This window comes from Pygocentrus nattereri, chromosome 2 (genome assembly GCF_015220715.1).
Source record: "Pygocentrus nattereri isolate fPygNat1 chromosome 2, fPygNat1.pri, whole genome shotgun sequence".
NCBI classification, from domain to species: Eukaryota; Metazoa; Chordata; class Actinopteri; order Characiformes; family Serrasalmidae; genus Pygocentrus; species Pygocentrus nattereri.
This window is the reverse complement of record NC_051212.1, coordinates 41,033,760-41,056,783: the sequence shown is the minus strand read 5'-3', so window position 1 is coordinate 41,056,783 and position 23,024 is coordinate 41,033,760. Positions and strand designations below refer to the sequence as shown.

At 37.6% G+C, this 23,024-nt stretch overlaps 4 gene segments (V, D, J or C); all 4 read right to left on the bottom strand.

The window, feature by feature from the left end:
• Positions 1 to 1,804: 1,804 nt before the first annotated feature.
• LOC119264942 lies at positions 1,805 to 7,941 on the bottom strand. The segment is given in 5 exon segments: positions 1,805 to 1,816; positions 2,446 to 2,678; positions 5,514 to 5,518; positions 7,168 to 7,438; positions 7,595 to 7,941. Coding segments are annotated over 5 exon segments (558 nt in total).
• Positions 7,942 to 9,712: 1,771 nt separating this feature from the next.
• On the bottom strand, positions 9,713 to 10,154 carry LOC108417278. The segment is given in 2 exon segments: positions 9,713 to 10,029; positions 10,115 to 10,154. Coding segments are annotated over 2 exon segments (357 nt in total).
• Positions 10,155 to 18,640: 8,486 nt separating this feature from the next.
• Positions 18,641 to 19,278, bottom strand: LOC108417330. The segment is given in 2 exon segments: positions 18,641 to 19,059; positions 19,219 to 19,278. Coding segments are annotated over 2 exon segments (459 nt in total).
• An 891-nt stretch (positions 19,279 to 20,169) lies between these two features.
• Positions 20,170 to 21,099, bottom strand: LOC119264940. The segment is given in 3 exon segments: positions 20,170 to 20,231; positions 20,625 to 20,969; positions 21,060 to 21,099. Coding segments are annotated over 3 exon segments (447 nt in total).
• Positions 21,100 to 23,024: the final 1,925 nt, after the last annotated feature.

Here is a 23,024-nt window from a genome sequence, read left to right as displayed (position 1 = left end):
TTTCTGCTATAAAAAAAGAGCAGGGAAGAGTGATAGAGGTGCAGAGCAGTAAGACCCCAACAGGAAAGTAGAGACAGTAGGGACAGTAAACTAGACCAACAGAATAACTCACAGACAGAGGAAAGTTGTTATGCCAGGTCAGCACATTGTCGAGTTCACCGCACAATGTAAATACCTGCACTGCACTTTTAACGATTAGAATATTTCTGCAAGTAAAATTAACCTAGTTTGAGATTTTCAAATAGAGATTTACAATGAATATTAACTATTTTTATCAGCTCTTTGTCTGTGGGATTTAATACTGAAGGTGTGAGATTATTGTAACAGGTGCATATATAGGCATAATGTAGGTTTGTGTGGATAAATCTCTGCTGTGCACCTATGTGATGTATTATGGTTTGAAGTCTGTGTCACTCAGTTATGCTAAAACTTCAATTCATCTGTTACTTTTACTAATTAATGTCTTAAAAATACAACCCCAATTCCAATGAAGTTGGGACGTTGTGTAAAACATAAATAAAAACTGAATATGATAATTTGCAAATCTTTTTCAACCTATATTCAATTGAATACACTACAAAGACAAGATATTTAATGTTCAAACGGATAAACTTCATTGTTTTTTGCAAATATTCATGCATTTTGAATTTGATGTCTGCAACACATTCCATAGAAGTTGAGACAGAGGCATGTTTACCGCTGTGTTACATCACCTTTCCTTTTAACAACTCTCAATAAACATTTTGGAACTGAGGACACTAATTGTTGAAGCTTTGTAGGTGGAATTCTTTCCCATTCTTGCTTGATGTACAACTTTAGTTATTCAACAGTCCGGGGTCTCCGTTGTCGTATTTTGCGCTTCATAATAACAGGTTTGGACTGCAGGCAGGCCAGTCTAGTACCCTCACTCTTTTACTATGAAGCCACGATGTTGTAACACAACATGAATGTGGCTTGGCATTATCTTGCTAAAATAAACAGGGGCGTCCCTGAAAAAGACATTGCTTGGATGGCAGCATATGCTGGCTTTTGAACTTTGCGCTGACAATCCGGACAGTCCTTTTCCTCTTTGGCCGGGAGGGCACGACGTCCATGATTTCCAAAAACAATTTGAAATGTGGACTCGTCAGACCACAGGACACTTTTCCACTTTGCGTCAGTCCATCTCAGATGAGCTCGGGCCCAGAGAAGCCGGCGGCGTTTCTGGGTGTTATTGATATGTGGCTTTCGCTTTGCATGGCAGAGTTTTAACTTGCACTTGTAGATGGAGCGACGAACTGTGTTCACTGACAATGGTTTTCTGAAGTGTTCCTGAACCCATGTGGTAATATCCGTTACAGAATGATGTCGGTTTTTAAAGCAGTGCCACCTGAGGGATCGAAGGTCACGGGCATTCAATGTTGGTTTTCTGCCTTGTTGCTTACATTAAATATCTTGTCTTTGTAGTGTATTCAGTTGAATATAGGTTGAAAAGGATTTGCAAATCATCATATTCTGCTTTTATTTATGTTTTAAACAATGTCCCAACTTCATTGGAAATGGGGTTGTACATTTCATGTCTATTTATTCTCTTTCCACACTTTAATTTCCTAGAGATTTCCATAAAACCATAAAAAGTACTATTACTAACCCTAACCTTGTCCTTGCCCTAACCATAACTCTCAAATTTAATGATTTACACAAAATAAGTGCATGAGCGTGTGCGTTCTCTCATCAAGCTCTGGTTGGGTTGAAGTTGTTTGGTAATTTCATTCTAATATCACTGATTTTCCTTCAAATTGAGTCACATCTCTGACTGGCTGTTTCACTCTGCTATCTGTGAATACAGAATGTCAGAACTGTAAAGGGAAAATGATTTTTAAAAGAGCAGATGTCTCAGCCAGTGTGTCACGATTCATTGAGGCTGAAAGATAGAATGAATAAAAACAAACAAACTGACTGAAGAAAAATGAGGAGCTCATGCAGCTCAGAACTACTGACTCACACATAATATATGTCTCCCCCTTCTGGCTTTACAGAGCTTCAACATGAATGTAATCATTCTAGTTTCTGTCATTTATCATTTGACTGAAGTTTAATTGTATCTTTTTCTTACATTTATTTTACTACATGAATAAAACTTTCCCATGAATAAAATATGCTTAACTTTTAAGAGTAATGCATGTAAATTACTTTTGTAATTTAAAGTTATTTATTTTTTTGTTTGTGTGTTTATATTCTTTGTGGCATCCTTCAAATCATCTACATTCCATGTACATATGACACTTTTGATCAGTGCTGTTTATTTCATTCCAGATCTTTATTCTGCAAATGTAGAACTTCATATTCAGTCTGTAGTGGAAGGTTTTTGTACAGTGTAGCTGGGTTTCCTGTCACTGTGGGCCTCAGGGCACAGTAGTAGAGTGCAGAGTCTGATACTGCAGTAGAAGAGATTGACAGATTTACATGTTTATTCCTTTCAACTTCAGCAGACATGCGAGGAGGAAGAGGATCACTCATACCCCCTTGAGGGTAAATGTACAGGAGAAACTCTGGTGTGGATCTGGGAAACTGACGATACCACTGAAGAGCATCATTAGTGCTGCTGCTACTGTAGGTGCAGGAGAGAGTAACATTATCACCCTCTGAAACCTGCACTTCTTCTGTAAGTGGCGTAATTTTCTGTGCTGATGTGTCTCCTGGAAATAGTAAAAAATATTGAAGAAAAAAACACTTTAAAACAACATTCACAATCTACTTATAGATTTAAAATTTAAACTTTTTTTTATTTTACATATTTCTCATAGTTTCTTCCATCAGTTAAAAATATCATTAAAGCTGTCTTACCTAAAAGCAGTGCTAGGAGAGAAAGGATAGAGAGCAGCATGTTGACAGAGATGTGAAGTGACTGAGAGCAGAGTCAGAGCTGAATGGGTTTAGTGTAGCTCTCTGCTGAAATACACAGCTCCACCCATAATGCAGCTCATACGCTCAATCACAATAGACTGCTGCCTCGTTTCTTTATCTTCATAGAATTTAGAGTAGAGTTTACACTGATCCCAAAGAAAAAGGTGTAGATAAATCTCTGTAGTGCACCTACATGATGTATTATGGTTTGAGCTCTGTATCATTAAGTTATGCTAAAATTTCAATTCATCTGCTGTCTATATTAATCAATGTCTTAAAAATGATATTTCATATCTATGTAATCCCCTTCAACCAGAATAAACACACATAACGACCTCATGGCTGATCTTCAGATCGGGTAATGACTGTGATTCAGTACTGAGTTTCCTTTTCAAGGAGGCCAGTGTGTTGATCCAACAAAGGCTCATTTGCTTCTTGTAGTTCAAAAAGAGGACCAGAGCTCCACCCTCTGGTAGAGAGCTGCACAAATCTCACAGGAAGCAATGTTTTAGAAGGATATGAAGATGTGTAGAAAGAGATGAAGCCTACTGTTGCTTCTTAATGAGGTTTCAATGAATGCTAATTAATAGAGATGTGTTTCTTTTTGTTATATAAGTGCTTATTACAGGATACAGGAGCCATTCATTGGAAGCACATATGGATTTGTGTCACTTGCATATTTAACGAGAAAAGTCTTAACTAAAGCAAGAGAGACCTGCACAGGAATTAAATAGATGAATTAAGGGCAATGTAGTGCTGTTAGCTCAGTCAGGTGATGCAAGCAGTCATATATATAAAAGGATGCATCTTTAAACAGAGAAAGACAATGATGTGTTTAAAGTCCATCCATTTTCTAATCCGCTTCTCCATCAGGGTCGCGGGGGGGGCGCTGGAGACTATCCCAGCAGTCTTCGGGCGGAAGGCAGGATACACCCTGGACAGGTCGCCAGTCCATCGCAGGGCAGACAGACAGACACAGACAGTCACTCACACACTCACACCTAGGGGCAATTTAGCATGTCCAATCAACCTGACTGCATGTCTTTGGACTGTGGGAGGAAACCGGAGAACCCGGAGGAAACCCACGCAGACACGGGGAGAACATGCAAACTCCACACAGAGAGGACCCTGGTCACCTGGTCGGGGAATCGAATCCAGGCCCTCTTTGCTGTGAGGCGGCAGCGCTACCCACCATGCCACCGTGCCGCCATGTGTTTAAAGTAATAGAGTTAAATAAAAGTCACTATAAACTTGTTTGTTGTGCTTTATGAATTGTTAACATATCATATTAATAGTTGTTTTCATAACCTGTTTGAAACAAACTCCCAGTTTGCAGTGCATTATGACTGCAAATATTCATGCAAATCACTTAAATGTAACTAAGCTGCCACGTCATAAATCTTTTTCAGCTTGCACAATATGCGTGCATACGCAAGACATTTGTGTATCCAAACACATGCGTTCACTGAGAGCACACAGTAGACAGCTGATGCAGGATCAGTCCTGTTTCAGCTTAACTACTCTGATAAACATTAGGTGACAGGCTAAAACACTGATCTTCAGGCACTTAACACAAACATATTCACTATACTGTAACAAGATCAGTGGATCATGGATGGATCAGTGGATCATGGATGGATCAGTAGATCAGTGGATCATGGATTATTTTTATTAGCCATTTGAACATTTGTCAATTATTCCCTCCAAAAGACAACATAATAAACACAGAACTAAACAGTGAAGGGAAGAAGAGTAATACTAACACTGCTGCTCCCATACTGAGTCAGCTTCTTCAATAGTTACAGCATTATTTCAGTGTACACAACTATGTTTATATCGCCAAAACTGTGGCCATTTCATTTATAAATAAAACAAACTGTAGCACTGCATATGCTACCCCAGGCTCAAGGAGGATTGCAGCAGCCATTACTTTAATTTACCGAAATAAACACACAAACAAAACCAAGGCTACGTTAAGCTGGCCACTTTTCAGTTTCACTTTTTCAGCTAGCTAGACTTTCCAGTCTCTACCTCAAGCTTTTCAGCTCTTCAGTCTGCTGCAGTTTGTCCCTCTCTCTTGCTCTGTTCCCTCTCAGATCTTTTTAAAAGGCACTTGTGCTGCCAGCCAGATCAGCATCAGCATGGGGGGGGAATGAGAGGGAATGAGATGGTTCTTAAAGTGAGGAAATAACTTCTATAATGATGTTGAAAAATATTGAAAGGGGTGCATAGAGCAGGGCAGTTTACTGCAACATCAGTAATATCAACTGCATATAGCGGTGAAGTTTACTGTAACATCAGTAATATCAGCTGCGTATAGCGGAGAGGTTTACTATAAAAGCAGCAATATCAGCTGCGTATAGCAGGGAGGTATAGTGGTGGTGGACAGTAACTAAGTAAATGTAATTTGTTACTGTATTTAAGTAGTTTTTTTCATGTATCTGTACTTTACTTAAGTATTTCCATTTTGGGTGACTTTCTACTTTCACTCCACTACATTTCAAAGTCAAATATCTGACTTTTTACTCCACTACATTTTGAGAAATCTGTCGTTCCTTTTGGTTTTTGTGTGTATAAAAACGTAACAGGTCAAAACTAAAGAAGTTCAAAGCAATGATGGAACTAACCTAACCTGTAAATAGACCACAATATAGAAATATGTACACATATGCAGTTGTGACTGGCACGTTTCTGTTTTTATGAATTCATACAAACACTTTCATTTCATAGTAAATTAGTTTCGTTTAGTTTATGTTTATGGGCAGAGACTTACAGATCAATATAGTAAAGGAAAGCTTATTTGGGAACCTGAGTTTAAAGCAAGTTTTTATTCAACTTGTAACCAATTTACAAAGTAATCTTAAACTGAAACGTTGCTTGTTTCTAAAAGTGATTTCAGAGCCACTCGATTCCTCCTGATTGGAACTGTTTGCCTTGAGTGTTTTGTGCTTATGATCATTTTAATAGACGTCAGTGTCACTAATTAATGACGTTCTATTAAAAGACTGGTTTACCAAGAGAGACACTGGAGTATGTTCACCTAAAATGAGTTCATGAAGCGAGTCTTGTTGCAAAAATGATAACAGGACATTAGAGCCATAATTAATCTTTTAGTACTTTCACTTTCGATACTTAAGTACATTTGAAGTCAAATACTTTTGTACTTTCTTTCAAGTTGAGATCTAGAGTAAGGACTTTTACTTTTACTGGAGTAATATTTTATCTTGGGTATCTCTACTTTAAGTAGATGATTTTAGTACATGATTTGTGTACTTCGTCCTCCTCTGGGTTTACTGTAACAGCATTAATATCAGTTGCGTATAGCAGGGCGGTCTACTGTAACAGTAGTGATATCAACTGTGTATAGCAAGGAGCTTTACTATAACAGCAGTAATATAAGCTGCATATAGCAGGGAGCTTTACTCTAACAGCAGTAATATCAGTTGTGTATAGCAGGGCTGTCTACTGTAACAGCAGTAATATAAGCTGCATATAGCAGGGAGCTTTACTGTAACAGCAGTAATATCAGTTGTGTATAGCAGGGCTGTCTACTGTAACAGCAGTGATATCAGCTGCGTATAGAAGGGAGCTTTACTCTAACAGCAGTAATATCAGTTGTGTATAGCAGGGCTGTCTACTGTAACAGCAGTGATATCAGCTGCATATAGCAGGGTGGTTTACTATAAAAGCAATAATATCAACTACGTATACTAAGGTGGTTTGTTGTAACAGAAGGAATATCTGCTGTTTATGGCCGGGTGGTTTACTGTACCAGCAGTTATATTAGCACCATACAGCAGCGTGGTTTACTGTAACAGCAGTGATATTAGCTGTGTACAGCAAGGCGGTTTACTGTAACTGCAGTAATATCAGCTGCGTATAGCAGGGCAATTAACTGTAACAGTGTCTTGCAGGGTTCACTGTTACATTAGTAAATCTGATCCTGCAGCACTGAACTCAATTTTTCAAGATTTCTATGTATTGTGCTTATCATGACATATTAGACTCAATTGTATGTTCAATGTGAATGTGAAAACTGTTGTTCATTTATTTTTGTTTAGTGTACATAGAGATAGTATATAGAAATTGCGGTTTCAAATCTACTTTCATGTAATTATTTTATGCTTTTTCTTATTTCAGCCATTGGTATTTTATGAGTTATGCACCAACAAATTCGCAAAAGACAATCAACAGTAGTGTAAAGCTGAACACAATAAGGTAAAAGTAAACACTGGCAGGTTTTTGAACAGTGTAGCTGGGTTTCCTGTCACTGTGGGCTCCAGGGCACAGTAGTAGAGTGCAGAGTCTGATACTGCAGCAGAGGAGATGATCAGATCCACACTGGTGGCTTCTTTTCTGTGTTTGACTGATATTCCAGTAACAGGAGGTGAATAGTCTGCTATGAGGAACTGAGGAGGTGATGCTGAATTCTGGAGATACCAGTAAAGATTGCTAACAGAACCGCTGTAATTACAAGAGAGTGTAACACTTTCACCCTCATTGGTGAACACAGCTGCAGTATATGGAGTGATTACATCTGCAGCTCTGTTACCTGAAGAAGAAAACAGAGACTTTATTATAGTGAACAAAATTATTATTGCATTAATTAACAAACATGTATACTATTAATTGTATAAGAAATAAAGAATAGACAAACATCAAGAGTACGCAGTGTTTAGAGTGTAGTGTTGAGTATACAGCCTCTTACCTTTAACAGACAACATGAACATCATGAAGAACATCATGATCACAGAAACAGGCAGGTTTAAAGGCTGAACTGCAGCTGCTCTTCTGAAGGCTGTATGCTGGTCTCTGTTCAGTCTGAGCTGTACAGGGTTCTAATCTCCTCCTCTTCACATCATTACTGCCAGCTTCCTTCAAAGTAAGAGTGAGTTTAGGTTCCTCAGTTTTCTCAGCAGAACGAAACAAAAGACATGCAAACACAACAAGCGTGTATAGGTGTGGGGGAAAATCCAAATCCAGGAGGGGGGTGGGGTTCATAACACATGTTCAGCGTAATGATGATGTTTTTAAGTTGTAACTTATGAAAGATGAAAACATGCCATGTTCAGAGTGCTTTATGAGTGGCACTGGTGGAGCTCAGTTTTCTTTTGGAATTGAACTGTCACAATAGCAAATTTAACATTAGTACAGGATTAAATAAGGCAGGAATGTTTTAAATGCTTTAAATGTTCTGGATGCCAAAACGTTTTTGTACAGTGTGTCATGCTTTCCTGTCACTGTGGGCCTCAGAGCACAGTAGAAGAGAGCAGAGTCTGATACTACAGCAGAGAAGATCAACAGATCCACACGGTTTTTCTCTTCATTCACATTTGCAGACACTCCAGCAACTGGAGGAACAGCATCTTGTATAATGTTAGCTTCAGTGACCAAAATCAGGAACTCAGGTCTGGATCTAGAATACTGACGATACCACAGCAGATCATCAATTACTGTAGATCCATTGTAATTGCAGGACAGAGTAACAGAATCTCCCTGCAGAGCACTGACAGTGGAGGAACTTGGTTGTATTCCCTCACCAGACGTGTAACCTGCTGAAGAGAACTGTCGTAAGGTTACAAGTCAGCCTGCTGAAACTTTTTGTTCACCGAATCAAACCATTCCTCTGCATGTTCAGGTGATGTGAAATAAATTTTCAGTTTTTCAGATATTTTATTTTTGTATCTTACCTGAAATTAGAAAAAGAACCCACCAACCACCAAGACATGCCATGACTGAACAGTCCTCTCTTCCAGCTCAGTTTTTATTATGCTGTTTGAAAGTGTCCTTCACTTTACTCAGCTTCCTCTAAAACAGCCCAGTAAAACATTAAAACCATTTCTACAAGTTCTTAAATGATTTGTAGAACAAATCTGCCCTCTACTGGAGGATTTCTGTGATTACGCCTGTGTTTGATGAAGAAATCCTGCTACACCTTGAAACAGCACATGATTCAGTGTTGGGTATTTTCCACAGTGAATAACTTCTAATCAGGTTTCTATGACAATAAACAGCAGACTGTCACATTAGCAGTTATTGTGGCAGTTGCTAAAAGGTTTTTGTAAATTTCATAGGCATTTTTTAAAACTCTTGCCTCTAAATAAACCCCAACTCTGCCTTCTTAAGTCTTGTTCTCCACAGAATGTTTTAAAAATCAAAATATATATATTAATATTATAATATTTAAAGGCACAAAACTTGCAACAAACAAGAAAAAAGAATACATTAGAATTTCTCCCCTGTGTGCCATTTGATCAGTTTGTTCTGCACAGTTCAGATTCTATTGCATTATTTAGTTTTATTTCTGTTGTGGGTCCAGAACAGCTCTAATCTTCACACTTTTAACTTGCCTTGTAATAAATCTGGATCTTAACCTACAACTCCTCATGCTTGTGTGTTTGGTTCTTTAGAGTTTCATTAGCCTGATGTTAGGTAATGATCATAACTTTGTATTAATGTGATGGGATGATTGTTATGTAAACAATCAGAAAAACCACATTAATTTGAATATTTCAATATTTAATTTCATTACCAAAGCACATTTTGAGAGACGATCGTCTCCTATCTGGCTTTGTTTTGATGGTTAGGCTTAAGACTGGCTTGTGAAAAGTGTTCAGATTGAACCTTTAGCGGTGTTTTAATCATCAAGAGAGACAAATCCAGGCTAAACATATCCTACAGTGTGTAACAAGCACTTTCATTACACTGCTCAGAGAGAGTGTAATAACAGATAATACACTGTGGTTTGACTGTTACTTTGATCTCTGTGTGTTCAAAGCAAAGAGAAGGTGTGTGAGTTTTTGTAAAGCGTCTCAGGGACTTTGTTTCACTGGGCTCCAACTCTAAGAGCACAGTAGTAGAGAGCTGTATCTGCCAGTCTCAGCTCTCTAACTCTGAGCTCAGTGGATGACCAGGATGTAGTAGACTCAAATCTATGGTCTGCAATATTGGTGCCACTGTATGATCGAGCACCTTTATACAGTATAAACTGTAGAGCTCTGTTAGGATGCTGTCTGTACCAGAAGAGATAGACATTTTCACTACTTGAGTCATAAGAGCATTTCAGTGTAACAGGTTCTCCCTCTTTTCTAAAAACATCAGTCTCCTGATCATCTGGTCCAATTTGATCAGCACCAAGCACACCTGCAAGAAAAACAGAAGAGCAAGAATATTTAAAATTGTGATAAAATTGACCAAAGATTTACAAGTAAATCTTCACAGTGAGTACCTGATGTGATGATGAGGATGATGAGGAGGTTTCTCTTCATTGTGAATGTGATCAGATGGAGTCAGTAGTGTGTTTAAGCTCTCAGTGCTCTAATGCTGATCTGTGTGTTAGTGTGAGTCTCTCTGAAGTGAGTGCAGTTATGAGAAACTACAACAGGAAACTCCTGCTCTGGGGAGCTGCTCCACTGTGCTTTGTGTCTTTGTGGAAAATTAAAACATAAATAAAAACAGAAGCAAAACATTAACTAAATGAACCTAAACAGAAAAGTACATTTCAACAACTGCAGAATTCTCCAACAGGTGCAACCTCATAGCAGAATGACCAGCTTTTAATAACTCTTGCAGAGCTCTGTCAGTCGTCTTCAGTTGGAGTTTAGAACTGTATGTTTGTGTATGATGGTTGAATGTGATGATGTCATAATGGTTCAGTTCAGCACTGCTGAAAGTAAACAATGCAATCATTAGCTGCTAACTTTACCCCTTTAAAATGACTTCCCATTTGACCTTATATTTCTGTTTTGAGGCTTAGATATGTGTTTGTCAGATTTTAAAACACATGTTTTCTGTTTGTTCCAGCAGCAGGTGTTAGCAGTGTCTTTAACTGGGTTTCTGGTTCACTGATGTCATGGTGTAGTAAGGCAATAAGTTTCTGTACAGCCTCTCAGGGACTTCGTATCACTAAATCTACTCTAAGAGCACAGTAGTAGAGCGCAGAGTCTGTCAGCTTTAGTCCATTTATAATAAATTCAGTCGATGTATCAGTTGTTTGTGCTTTAAGTCAAGTGTTAGTAGGAGTGCTCTTTGAACTACTGCGTGATTTTGCTCCTTTATACAGTAAATACTCTGGAGCTTCATTAACACGCTGTCTGTACCAGTAAAGCCAAATGTAAGTATTGGTTGACTCATATGAGCATTTCAGAGAAACAATGTCTGCTTCTTTTCTAACAATGTTGGCATCTTCCTCCTTCGGACCAACTGTATCTGCAAAATCTCCTGAATTAAGAAAAAAAAAAAAAACTTTATTAAATGCACTTTGAAACATCTTATTGGATCAATAGTAACCACAAGTCCAGCTACATGTACATTAATTATTAGTGTATCTAATGCTACAATGAGATAAAGTGTTTTGTATCTCTTCATGTGCAGTTTGATGCATTGATGAGCCATTTGGGAACAGAGTGGTCTCTGTGTTTAGCTCTTTACATGCAGCAGTAAGACCCACACTGGAAGTGCTTGTGCTGAAGTATCACGTCATGTGACAGGCTGCTCTGAGAGTCTGTAACTATGAACTGAGCCATTCGTTCAGCACAGAACAACTGTTTTGTTTAGAGTCACTGCTGTTGCGTTAAAGATTGCGCTGGATTGTTTCTGGTACCTCATAAACAGATGTACACAGTACCACTCAAAAGTATGGGCACACCAACTGATGAGTTTCTCTTTATTTTTACTGTCGACCACATCTTAGAAAACATCAACACCATGAAATAGCACAAGTGGAATTATAGTGTCTTGCAAAATGCAACTCATTATAAATTCAACTCACACATTTACAGACAGTATATGGAAACTCTAGCTAAGATCTTAAGGCAAAAATATATCTCTACCAGTATATTAACAGAAAAAAAATTAAATCATGGTTAAACTGAAAACCTTTTCCCCTTATTTATATTAGCAGTTTGGATGCAGCTTTGGCCTTGTATTTGGAATTATTGTCTTGTTGACAGACAGTTTTCTATACAGCTTCAGCTTCTTAGCTTCCCGTGTTCTCTTACAGTATTTCCTGTAGTCTTTGAGCTCTTGATTGTGCTTTTTCAGCGAGTCACTTCAGAGTAATGAAGCCCTTTGGGTGTATTAAATGTTTTCCAGTTTTAATTTCCCTTTTTTAATACAAATTTAACTTGTGATTTTCACTTTCAATAGTAATTACTGAGTAAACTGCAGGACCTTGTAGTATCACTAGCACTTTTTGCATGTGGATAGATCAGTATTGTTGTTGCTCTGCTTGGATCTCTGCACTGTTAAAAATGACTGTAAATTAAAAGTCAGACACAAAAACAGCTCATTACTGTAAAACAAATTGTAGCTGTAAATTTACAGACATTTTTATGGTTTTATCACGTTATCCTTAAAACCAGCTATTTTAACTAATTTTTCGCAGAAGTTGCATCATATGAAGCTAGCATAGCAGTAGTTTGTGGCACTAAACAAACAGTACAGAATCCAGAATATATAGCTTAAAACTGACTCTTGAAACAGACTCCTCTTTCTTTTTCATGGGTTACCACATACGTGTATGACAGAGTGTAATGACAGATAATACATTGTGGTTTAGATGTTACTTTGATCCCCTTGTGTTCAAAGCAAACAGAAGGTGTGTGAGTTTTTGTAAAGTGTCTCAGAGACTTTGTATCACTGGGTTCCAATAACTTGAAGAGCACAGTAGTAGAGAGCTGTATCTGCCAGTCTCAGTTCTCCAACAGTGAGCAGAGTGGATGATCTTTTTGCAGTAGACTCAAATCTATCATCTGCAGTGTGGTCCCCGCCACTCCTTGTTCGAGCACCTCTCTGCAGTAAATACTGTAGAGCTCTGTTAGGAGACTGTCTGTACCAGAAGAGATAAACATCTTCACTACTTGTTTCATAAGAGCATTTCAGTGTAACAGATTCTCCCTCTTTTCTATAAACATCAGTCTCCTGATCATTTGGTCCAATTTGATCAGCACCAAACACACCTGAAATAAAAGCAGAAAAGAAAGTATAGTTGACATTTTAATAATGTATAATAATAAAAAAAACATCTTAGTCTGAGTCAGTCTTCACAGTGACTACCTGATGTGATGATCAGATGGAGTCAGTACTGTGTTAATGATGATGCATTATTTTGTAGATTACAGCTGCATTTGTAGACTTATTGTATAGAACTGCTTGTTTGTGTGTTATGAGTTAACGTAATGAATCCAGAGCTTCTGGATTGTCAGTGTGTGTCGGTGACTTAATTACAGAATGCATTCTCTCTGATTTAAACTCATTATCATTACTGTAAGTTTATCTGTGTATATGATTTTACTGCATGCCCAAAAGGATCCAGAAATTAGATGAACAGAGTGTAATGGTTGTGCCTTAAATAGTAAATAGATTAATAAAGATGTACATTGCGCACTATATAATCACTACCTGTGTAGGTATTTTATATGTTATGTTGTCTATTAATAACTTATACAATGCAGTTTGTTTACTATAAACCAGATGTCAAGAGGTAGACATTCCAATCATTATATGGACTATTTTTAAACACAAAAGCACAACCAATCAATAAAATACTGTATATAATTATCTGCTTCAGCCAATTTCTTCCACAATATGAACACCATTTTTAAATATATTACTTGTACTTAGAGCCTTAACTGTACTTTATAAGTTTTAGTGATCTTTCAACTTTATATCAGATTCTCTGAAAACTTTACCTTTAAGAGCTGAGAGCAGCAGTACAGTGAAAATGATCATGGTGGTCAGCACTGACTGGGAGAAGAACACACACTGAGTTTAAACTCCTCAGTATGTCAGCATGGCAGTGTGCCGATCATCTCTACTCTCTACACTCACTCAGCTCCTCCTCCTGACTGAAGAACTCATCTTACACTCTTATTCTGCTTTCCAGAGTCTGTCACAATCATCTGATCCTGCTCTTTAATAAGACTGAACTTTGTACAAAATGTATGCAATAAACATAAATGTATTATTAAGTTGGCTTGACAAACACTGTACTTTATAATGATCTTCTTATTCCTCGACTACATCATTTACAAAAATAGTGTGCTTGTGTTTTTCAGACCAATCTAACATATCATTTTCATACAGTGATTGTCTGCAGTTCATTATTAGTCTCCATAGGAAATGAATGGTGGAATGTACAGCAAATTCAAATCTAACAGCCACAATTGATGTAATAATGGACACAACTCCCACTGAGCCTCATACACATTACATACACTCACATGCATGCATACTAAAGCACAGTTAAACAGTTGCTTACTCCTCAGCAATAATAATAACGGTTGTTACAAACACATCAGCAATAATTCACATTAGTTGCACAGTCATTACAAAATTACCAACCAGTAATTCACCTCATACAACACACTAACACACACATACAAACTCTCTCATGCACACATAGAAGCTCCTGGAGGCCCACTGCCCTGCACATTTTAGTGCTTTTCCTGCTTTAACGCACCCACACTAACTCAATAATGGGCTGTTAATGAGCTCATTAGTGGGATCAGGTGTGTTGGGAGCAGGGAAAACCGGCAAAGACAAGAAACCTTGCAGTGTCACTATTTATAAGACTGCAACTAGTTTTTTGAGATTATTTTCCATCATGCACCTGGTGGAAATTTAAAATGTAGATAAACACTTTTCCTTCCACTCTGTAGTGGTACAGATGGGAAGATATGTTGGCTGAACATGTAAAGATCTGGGGTTCAGAGCAGTTCATTGTAAAGCTGTATACTCTGACAGATCATCACCCAGAATCTTTTTAATTAACCTGTAAAATGTTACTTTGTAAATTTGATATAAAGATTTACACGTCAACACAACATGCAGAGATTCAGCATTGTTGAATATGTTGTTGAACATAGAGTGTAACAGAAGTGAACCTGGAATATTAAAGCAGTCATTTTACATTTTAAGTTAATATGATTATTATATTTATATAACTATTATATAACTATATTATATAACTATTGTGTTAAAATGGAGCAGATTTGCTGTTTTTACAGAGATTTCAGGCAGTCAAATGTACATTTTCTTTCTTCCCCCCCCCCCCTCTCTCACTCACTCACTCACTCTCTCTCTTTCTGCCACATGCACTTGCCCTCATGCACTCACGAGCACCCCTGCCATGCCACTATGTGCATGAGCCAAGACTTTACGATAATATTAAACACAGTTGCGACTCTAACACGACTCTTGTGGTTTTATTCTGACTTTGGAAATTTGTCTGCGACAGTGAAATTGCTTGAAAAGTCGTTTGGTGTAAGACCAGCATAAAGCTGAATAAAGATCATTAAACACAGCAGCATGATAGCTGAAGTAATCTTCTTTTGAAAAACTGACCTTTACATCAGTCAGACCCCGAGTATCTCTTATTAATTAATTGTGAGCTTTAAGTAGAAAACTGTACTGAGTGGTGATTTGTGAGCAGAAAGCATTTTTCAAAATGTATTTATTTTATTTAATTGTTTTTTATTTGATCTGTGATCTATTTGTCCAGGAGATTCCATTTGAAATGAAATCACTCTAATTGTGATCATTGTTTATATATTCATTTTTTTAGATTACAGATTAACCAATATGTGGCTGCATGGGCTGCAAAAAAGTAGAACTCTCATCTCATTTAAATGAAGGAAGTTTCATGATACAGAGGAAAGATCTATACCTAGTTTTGATCACCTGGTTTTGGTCTGTAATTTTTTAAATTTAAACATAGCTGCAGAGCAGAAACATGTAAACTATACTGCCAAAAGTACGCACTCCTCTGCCTTCACACGCATATGAACTTCAGTGACATCCAGTTCTTAATCCATAGGGTTTAATATGATGTCAGCCGACCCTTTGCAGCTATAGCAGCTTCAACTCTTATGGGAAGGCTTTCCACAAGGTTTAGGAGTGTGTTTATGGGAATTATTGACCATTCTTCCAAAAGCGCATTTGTGAAGTCAGACACTGATGTTGGACGAGAAGGCCTGGCTCACAGTCTCTACTCTAATTCATCCCGAAGGTGTTCTATCAGGTTGAGATCAGGACTCTGTAAAGGCCAGTCAAGCTCTTCTACACCAAACTCACTCATCCATGTCTTTATGGACCTTGCTTTGTGCACTGGTGTGCAGTCATGTTGGAAAAGGAAGGGGCCATCAATTTGGAAGCATGAAATTGTCCAAAATCTCTTGGTCTGCTGAAGCATTGAGTTCCTTTCACTGGAACTAAGGGGCCGAGCCCAACTCCTGAAAAACAACCCCACACCATAATCCCCCCTCCACCAAACTTTACACTTTGCACAATGCAGTCAGACAAGTACTGTTCTCCTGGCAACCGCCAAACCCAGACTCATCCATCAGATTCCCAGAAGAAGAAGATCAGAAGAAGATAAGGGGAAGCGTCATTCGTCACTCCAGAGAACACGTCTCCGTTGCTCTAGAGTCCAACGGTGGCACTTTACACCACTGCATTTGACACTGTGCATTGCTCTTGGTGATGTAAGGCTCGTCCGAACTGCTCGGCCATGGAAGGCCATTCCATGAAGCGTTCTATGCACTATTCTAATCTAAAGGCCACATGAAGGTCTGTAGCTATTGACTCTGCAGAAAGTTGGCGACCTCTGTGCACTATGCGCCTCAGCATCTGCTGACCCCTCTCTGTCATTTTACATGGCCTACCACTTTGTGGCTGAGTTGCTCTCGTTCCCAATCGTTTCCACTTTGTTATAATACCACTGACAGTTGACTGTGGAATATTTAGTACTAAGGAAATTTCACGACTGGACTTGTTGCACAGGTGGCATCCTATCACAGTACCACGCTGGAATTCTCTGAGCTCCTGAAAGCGACTCATTCTTTCACTAATGTTTGTAGAAGCAGTCTGCATGCCTAGGTGTTCAGTTTTATACACCTGTGGCCATGGAAGTGATTGGAACACCTGAATTCAATGATGTGGATGAATAAATGAACTGGAATATAGTGTATCTTGGACACTGCAGGCCAGTTTTAATGTAGATGTTATTTAGCCCCCCCTTCCTGAGTAGATGTACATTATTAGTACAAATCATCTATAGTTTATTCTCATTCCCAATATACTGTAATAGCAGGGCGTGACCTGGGGAAGGCTCTGTGTTTGCTACCAGAGACTGACAAACTTATCATTCTGCAAATCATATAAGACCTTATACATTGTAAACCAATCATATCAGACCTCGGGAGGAGGGTTTCTGGTTATGCACTGCAAAGTAATCAATAACCAAGGCGAAAACAGGATTTTGGTTGAAAGCTCACTAAAATAAACATTAGACTTTATTACAAATCTATAATATACAGAGTGAAACAGTGTGAAACAGAGTGAACAAGCTGACAAGCCAACTAGTTTAACTTCAATTCATAATGAGTGTGAGAGTGTGAAAGAACAAGTGAGATAGAAATAACTTTATTGACAGCTGTTCACTTTCTTTGTTTTTAAATTTCTCTTCAGTTCTCAGTTTTTTTGCCAAACACTGCAATATTGGTTAAAAGTAATACTGAATTTAATTTAACGACTGAGAAAATGTAATATTTGTCATCATGACCATGAAATTCTCTCACCTAGCTTATTAACCATGCCTACAGAGAAAAATCAGACTGAACTAATCTATAATCTGTGTCTAAGTTAGAGGAGATAGCCGGCCTTCAGTACTTTTGCTTCATCTGTGCCTGTTGTAAGGATGGATGGATATTTCAGGGAATTCGCCTCTGGCAGAGGACTGACTTATTTTAGAATGCTACACCAGATGTTCCTCATTAGGTCACCCCTCAGCCCAAAAAACATTTTCTCCAGTACTGATTAACTGTGAATAGTTACACGGTAGTACAGCAGCTCTGTCTGTCTCTTTAGATGTGCTTCATTAACATGATGCATCAGTAGCCAATAGAAATGAGTGTAAATACACGGCTTAAACAAGCTCCTCTTCACATCATCTTCCTGGAGACCCAGTCTATCACACACTAAATACTTACACATGCATACGTATTTCTTTGCATAGTGAAATGGATTTTCAGATTGATTGTTAATGTGTTGTATATGGTTCTGTACAGAATAAACATCGATCTATTTAGCACCAAAATGGTTCTAATTTTGTTTTTGTATTTTTGTTTTTTTTGTTTTTGTATTTAAAGAACACTTTTTGGTTTATATAGAACCGTTTTATAAAACTTTCTGTACAGAATCACACACAACACATTCTCAGTCATTTCACTATGCAAAGCTTCATGGTTCTAATTAGAACATTTCCTTTACTAAGGAACCCTTGAAGAACCATCTTTTTAGAGGAGCAGTATTACTGGTCTGTAGTAAAGATGCAGCTAAACATGTGTGCTTGCTGTAGTGAGTTCTGGCAGTACTGAATGACAGAACACGCTGCTGTGGTCATTCTCAAACAGATGAGTCTGGATCAGGAATGAAAATAACTTTAGCCACTCCAGCCAGCGACTCATGACTGAGCTCAACCCAACCTGTGTAAGTGATGTACAAGTGATAGAATGTCTCATAAAAGCTTTCTGCAATGAGAACATTGATCACAGATATTAGCATATCAGCTAACAGTGCCTAAGCAAATAAGGCTTCAATTTATTTATGCACTGTTGCCACCTGCTGGATAGATTTTGAACTGCAGTGATAAACATGCATAGAAGTATGGTTAAGACTGAAATTATTAATGAATTATTATTTTTTAAGGATTATTTTTAAAAACAGTATTCAAACGCATTTTCAGACATCAAGGTTATGCAGCAACAAACATGAAAATGCCAGAGAGATTATAAACAATAGTGTAAAGCTGACACAGTGGGTTTAAGGGGAACACTGGCAGGTTTTTGTACAGTGTATCTGGGTTTCCTGTCACTGTGGGCTGCAGGGCACAGTAGTAAAGGGCAGAGTCTGATACTGCAGCAGAGGAAATCTCCAGATCCACCTGCATTTTGTCAGTAAACACTTTAGCAGACATACGAGGAGGACGAGGATCACTCATAGTTCCTTGTAGGGTAATGTACAGGAGAAAATCTGGCCTGGATCTGGGAAACTGACGATACCACTGAAGAGGGTAAGAAGTGCTACTGTATTTGCAGGACAGAGTAACATGATCACCCTCTGAAACATGCAGTTCTTCTACAAGAGGCTCAATTGTCTGCGCTGATGTTTCCCCTGGAAACAGAACAATATTGAAGATATAAAACCCTGGAATCTCTCACACAACAATTAAAAGTACCTGCTATTATACTTAAAATAAAAAAAAAAAACATGTTTCTCGTGTTTCTCATTATTTTTTATAACATTTCAGAAATATCATTGAAGTTCTCTTACCTAAAAGCAGTGCTAGGAGAGAAAGGATAGAGAGCAGCATATTGATAGAGATGTGAAGTGACTGAGTCACTCAGAGCTGAATGGGATCAGTGTAGCTCTCTGCTGAGATACACAGCTCCACCCATAATGCAGCTCATACACTCAATCACAATACACTGATGTCATGCCTCATTTCTTTATCTTCTGATCTTTTCATCTACAGGTTGATCCTAATCATAATTTAAGGGGTTTTGTATGAATATGTGTCTTATGTTCCAAATTTATACATAAGAACCTTTGTTCCCATTTTATTTTAAAGGTCCCCTACATGCTCTACAGGTCGTAAACAAACTTTCTGGTGATGTTCAGTTGATTGTCAATAACATTATGGTAAGGGTTAGGGCTATGAGTAGGTGTAGGTTTTGCTTTGAGCTTAAGGTTAGGGTTAGGTTTAGGGTTAAGGATAGATTTAATAAACCCTTTCACACTAAACTTGAAGTTCAGATGAATTTAACGGATATTTAGTTCAATGTTACTTAAATATACACTTCACACTTACAAAGAATCTACAGTGGACCATCTTAATGGATTAAGGCAATTAAGGCATCATTTTTCATAATGTTTAGATTATTATTCTTGCCTCACATTCCCTGAATTTGTTTCATCCATGATTTGTCTGTACTATGATTTGTGTTCCTAAATAAAAATAGAAGCATGGATGAATTGGAATCTTTTCCCTGTGTTACTAAATTAGGCTATAACATCATTTCCATGAGGTTTTGTTTCAAATTGACCTGTCAAATTGACCTGTATTTGAACAGTAACATTGGTTTGTCTTAGAACAGTATAGTATCATGATACTCTAGTTCAGAGAACATGTACTGACCAATGGAGCCAAAATCACACAGTCTAGAACAGAAAATTCTGTCAGGTGGTTTGTATCTTCATAGACTGGCTAACTGATGACCCTTCTCACTCCACTGTTAGGGTGTGGTCAATGAATTTTACAGCAGTGTCATATTCTTCACTGGCCTCTGATGTTAATAGTTAAATCACCGGAATACTCAACATTATCCCACAGTTCACATGGTATTAACATCTATCTGATTATAAGTGGACAGTGAGATGTGAAGTCATTTGCAGCTGGTATTTCTATGAATCTCAAACGCGTCTCCAGTGACTTCATGTGAACGGATTTCATGACGATGGGCACCGTGTACATTTACTGTGTTAGTTTCTTGCTGCGTTTGTTGTCAGATAGCGCAGCTGAAACTATATCCTGTGTCTGCCACACATGCTTTCACTTTTTTTTTACCTCAGAAATTTAACCTTGGTGGTTTCAGAGAGAGAATAAAAACAGATAATATATTGTGGTTTGGATGTTACTTTGATCTCTTTGTGTTCAAAGCAAACAGAAGGTGTGTGAGTTTTTGTAAAGCATCTCAGAGACTTTGTATCACTGGGCTCTCTAAGAGCACAGTAGTAGAGAGCTGTATCTGCCAGTCTTGGTTCTCTAAGAGTGAGCTCAGTGGAAGAGCTGGATGTAGTTGATGAAAATCTGTTGTCGGCAATATTACTGCCACTCTGCTGACGAGCACCTCTCAGCAGTAAATACTGTAGAGCTCTGTTAGGATACTGTCTGTACCAGTAGAGATAGACATATTGACTATTTGATTCATAAGAGCATTTCAGCGTAACAGGTTCTCCTTCTTTTCCAGAAACATCAGTCTCCTGATCTTTTGATGGTCTGATTTCATCAGCACCAAACACACCTGAAAGAAAAATAGCAGAGAAATAATATTAGATATGTTAATAAAGTATCATTTTTCAATTGTTTCTAAGCACATCTTCACAGTGAGTACCTGATGTGATGATGAGGATGATGAGGAGGTTTCTCTTCATTGTGAATGTGATCAGATGGAGTCAGTAGTGTGTTTAAGCTCTCAGTGCTCTAATGCTGATCTGTGTGTTAGTGTGAGTCTCTCTGAAGTGAGTGCAGTTATGAGAAACTACAACAGGAAACTCCTGCTCTGGGGAGCTGCTCCACTGAGCTTTCTGTCTTTGTGGAAGATCAAAGCAGAAATAATAGTAGAACCACAAGCATAAGCTAAAACTTAATTATCAACAAATACTCAAAGTAATGTATAACAAGAACTTAAATTTGAAATAAAACTGAAAATTGTATGAAGGGACTATCCAAGCCTGCTAAAAAACTTTTTCCATCATTTGTTTGTGTTTAGGATTGAAGTTTAAAATAAATAATAAGAAAATAATAAAAGAAATAAGATTTATATATGATAATGTAATAATTCAGAGGAGAAAGTGTTAATTATCAATTAATAATTTAAAGGTTTATGTAATAATAAACTAAAACCTGCTGAATATGTGTATGTCATTTATAAAAGAAAAAAATAGTTAATTATGAAATATATTTATGTGATTAAGCAGGGAAAGAATAGAATGAAAAAAGCACATCTATATTACATATATACATATATAACTGTGAGTACAGCCTGTGGTTTGGTGGTCATTCACTGTCCCTGTGCATGGCACTCGTACACATATCTGGCTGCAGTGGACGCTGATGGACCCTCTCCTAATATAATTATTAATTTATCTCTCTCTCGTTCTCTCAAACACACACGTAATGTCTATGTTGGTCACTGTGAGGGTCGTCCATTGTGACATCAATTGTGGCAGATAGATTTGGATTTTCTGAACATTCTGCCGTTCATTTCATACAACAGAAAATAGCTTTGGACAGTCATTGTATGATCATATGTCAGATCAGTCTAAAAAACAAGCATGCTATTCCCGTATATGATGAATTTCTGTTTTAAACTGTATAGTTGTATCTCAAGCATAATGGGCTTTAAACTGTTTACCAATGTTTGAGTATAGAATATTAATAAGGAGAAACATAACGAACAGAAGGCTAAGTCAAGTGGAAAATTAGAAGAGGATAACAAAGAAAAGTAAGTTGGATTTGTCAGTCCAATTTAATGAATACAATGCATTGAGATCTGAGAGACATGATATATAGAGGTGATAATAGTCAAAACTTACATAACTCACTATTTAGGCAGTGTGGAGCCATTTGAGATTTAGCCTGGATTGGATGATACATCTGACTGAAACACAGACATTTGAAGGATGTAAACTAACCAAGTGATTATCTTTAGACTTATACACTGCAGTTTTACAGTCAATCATAACTACTAAGTAGTGGTCATCCTAGAAATAAATAAATAAATAAATACATAAACAAATAAATAAATAAATAAATAAATGAGATTGTTGTAACGTTTACATTTTAGGGCAGAATTTTTTAACATCTCTGTTCTGACAATTATTGTGATTAGAGTATCCATTTGTTTCTATAAAACAAAGTATGATCTTGTTTTATTTTACTTGCCCTGCATATCAGGCAGAATCAGAGGTCTGTTCACAATGTACATTCAAAGAAAACACTTCACCAAATTTACAAAATTTCACTAAAGACTAAAAGCATTAGTGGACATGGCTTCCAGGAGTTCAGCATGTTAAGTGATTTGTCTCATAATGGATGAATCTGATGTCAGGAGATGGTTCCAGGGATATTCTTTTATGTACCCACTAATTAGACTCAGGGATGAAAAACTAACACAAAGCTCAGAAAACCATTACAAAATGCTTTACAGGGTGAGAAAAGATATGGGCTTTCACAAAGAACTGCTATTATAGTCAGTGGGCTGAAAAAGTCTCATTGAAAAAAGGCAAACACCTCCTCCTACATGACACCAGCGGTTCTCTGTATGAATTGTATGACAGTTCACTTCACTGGCCAG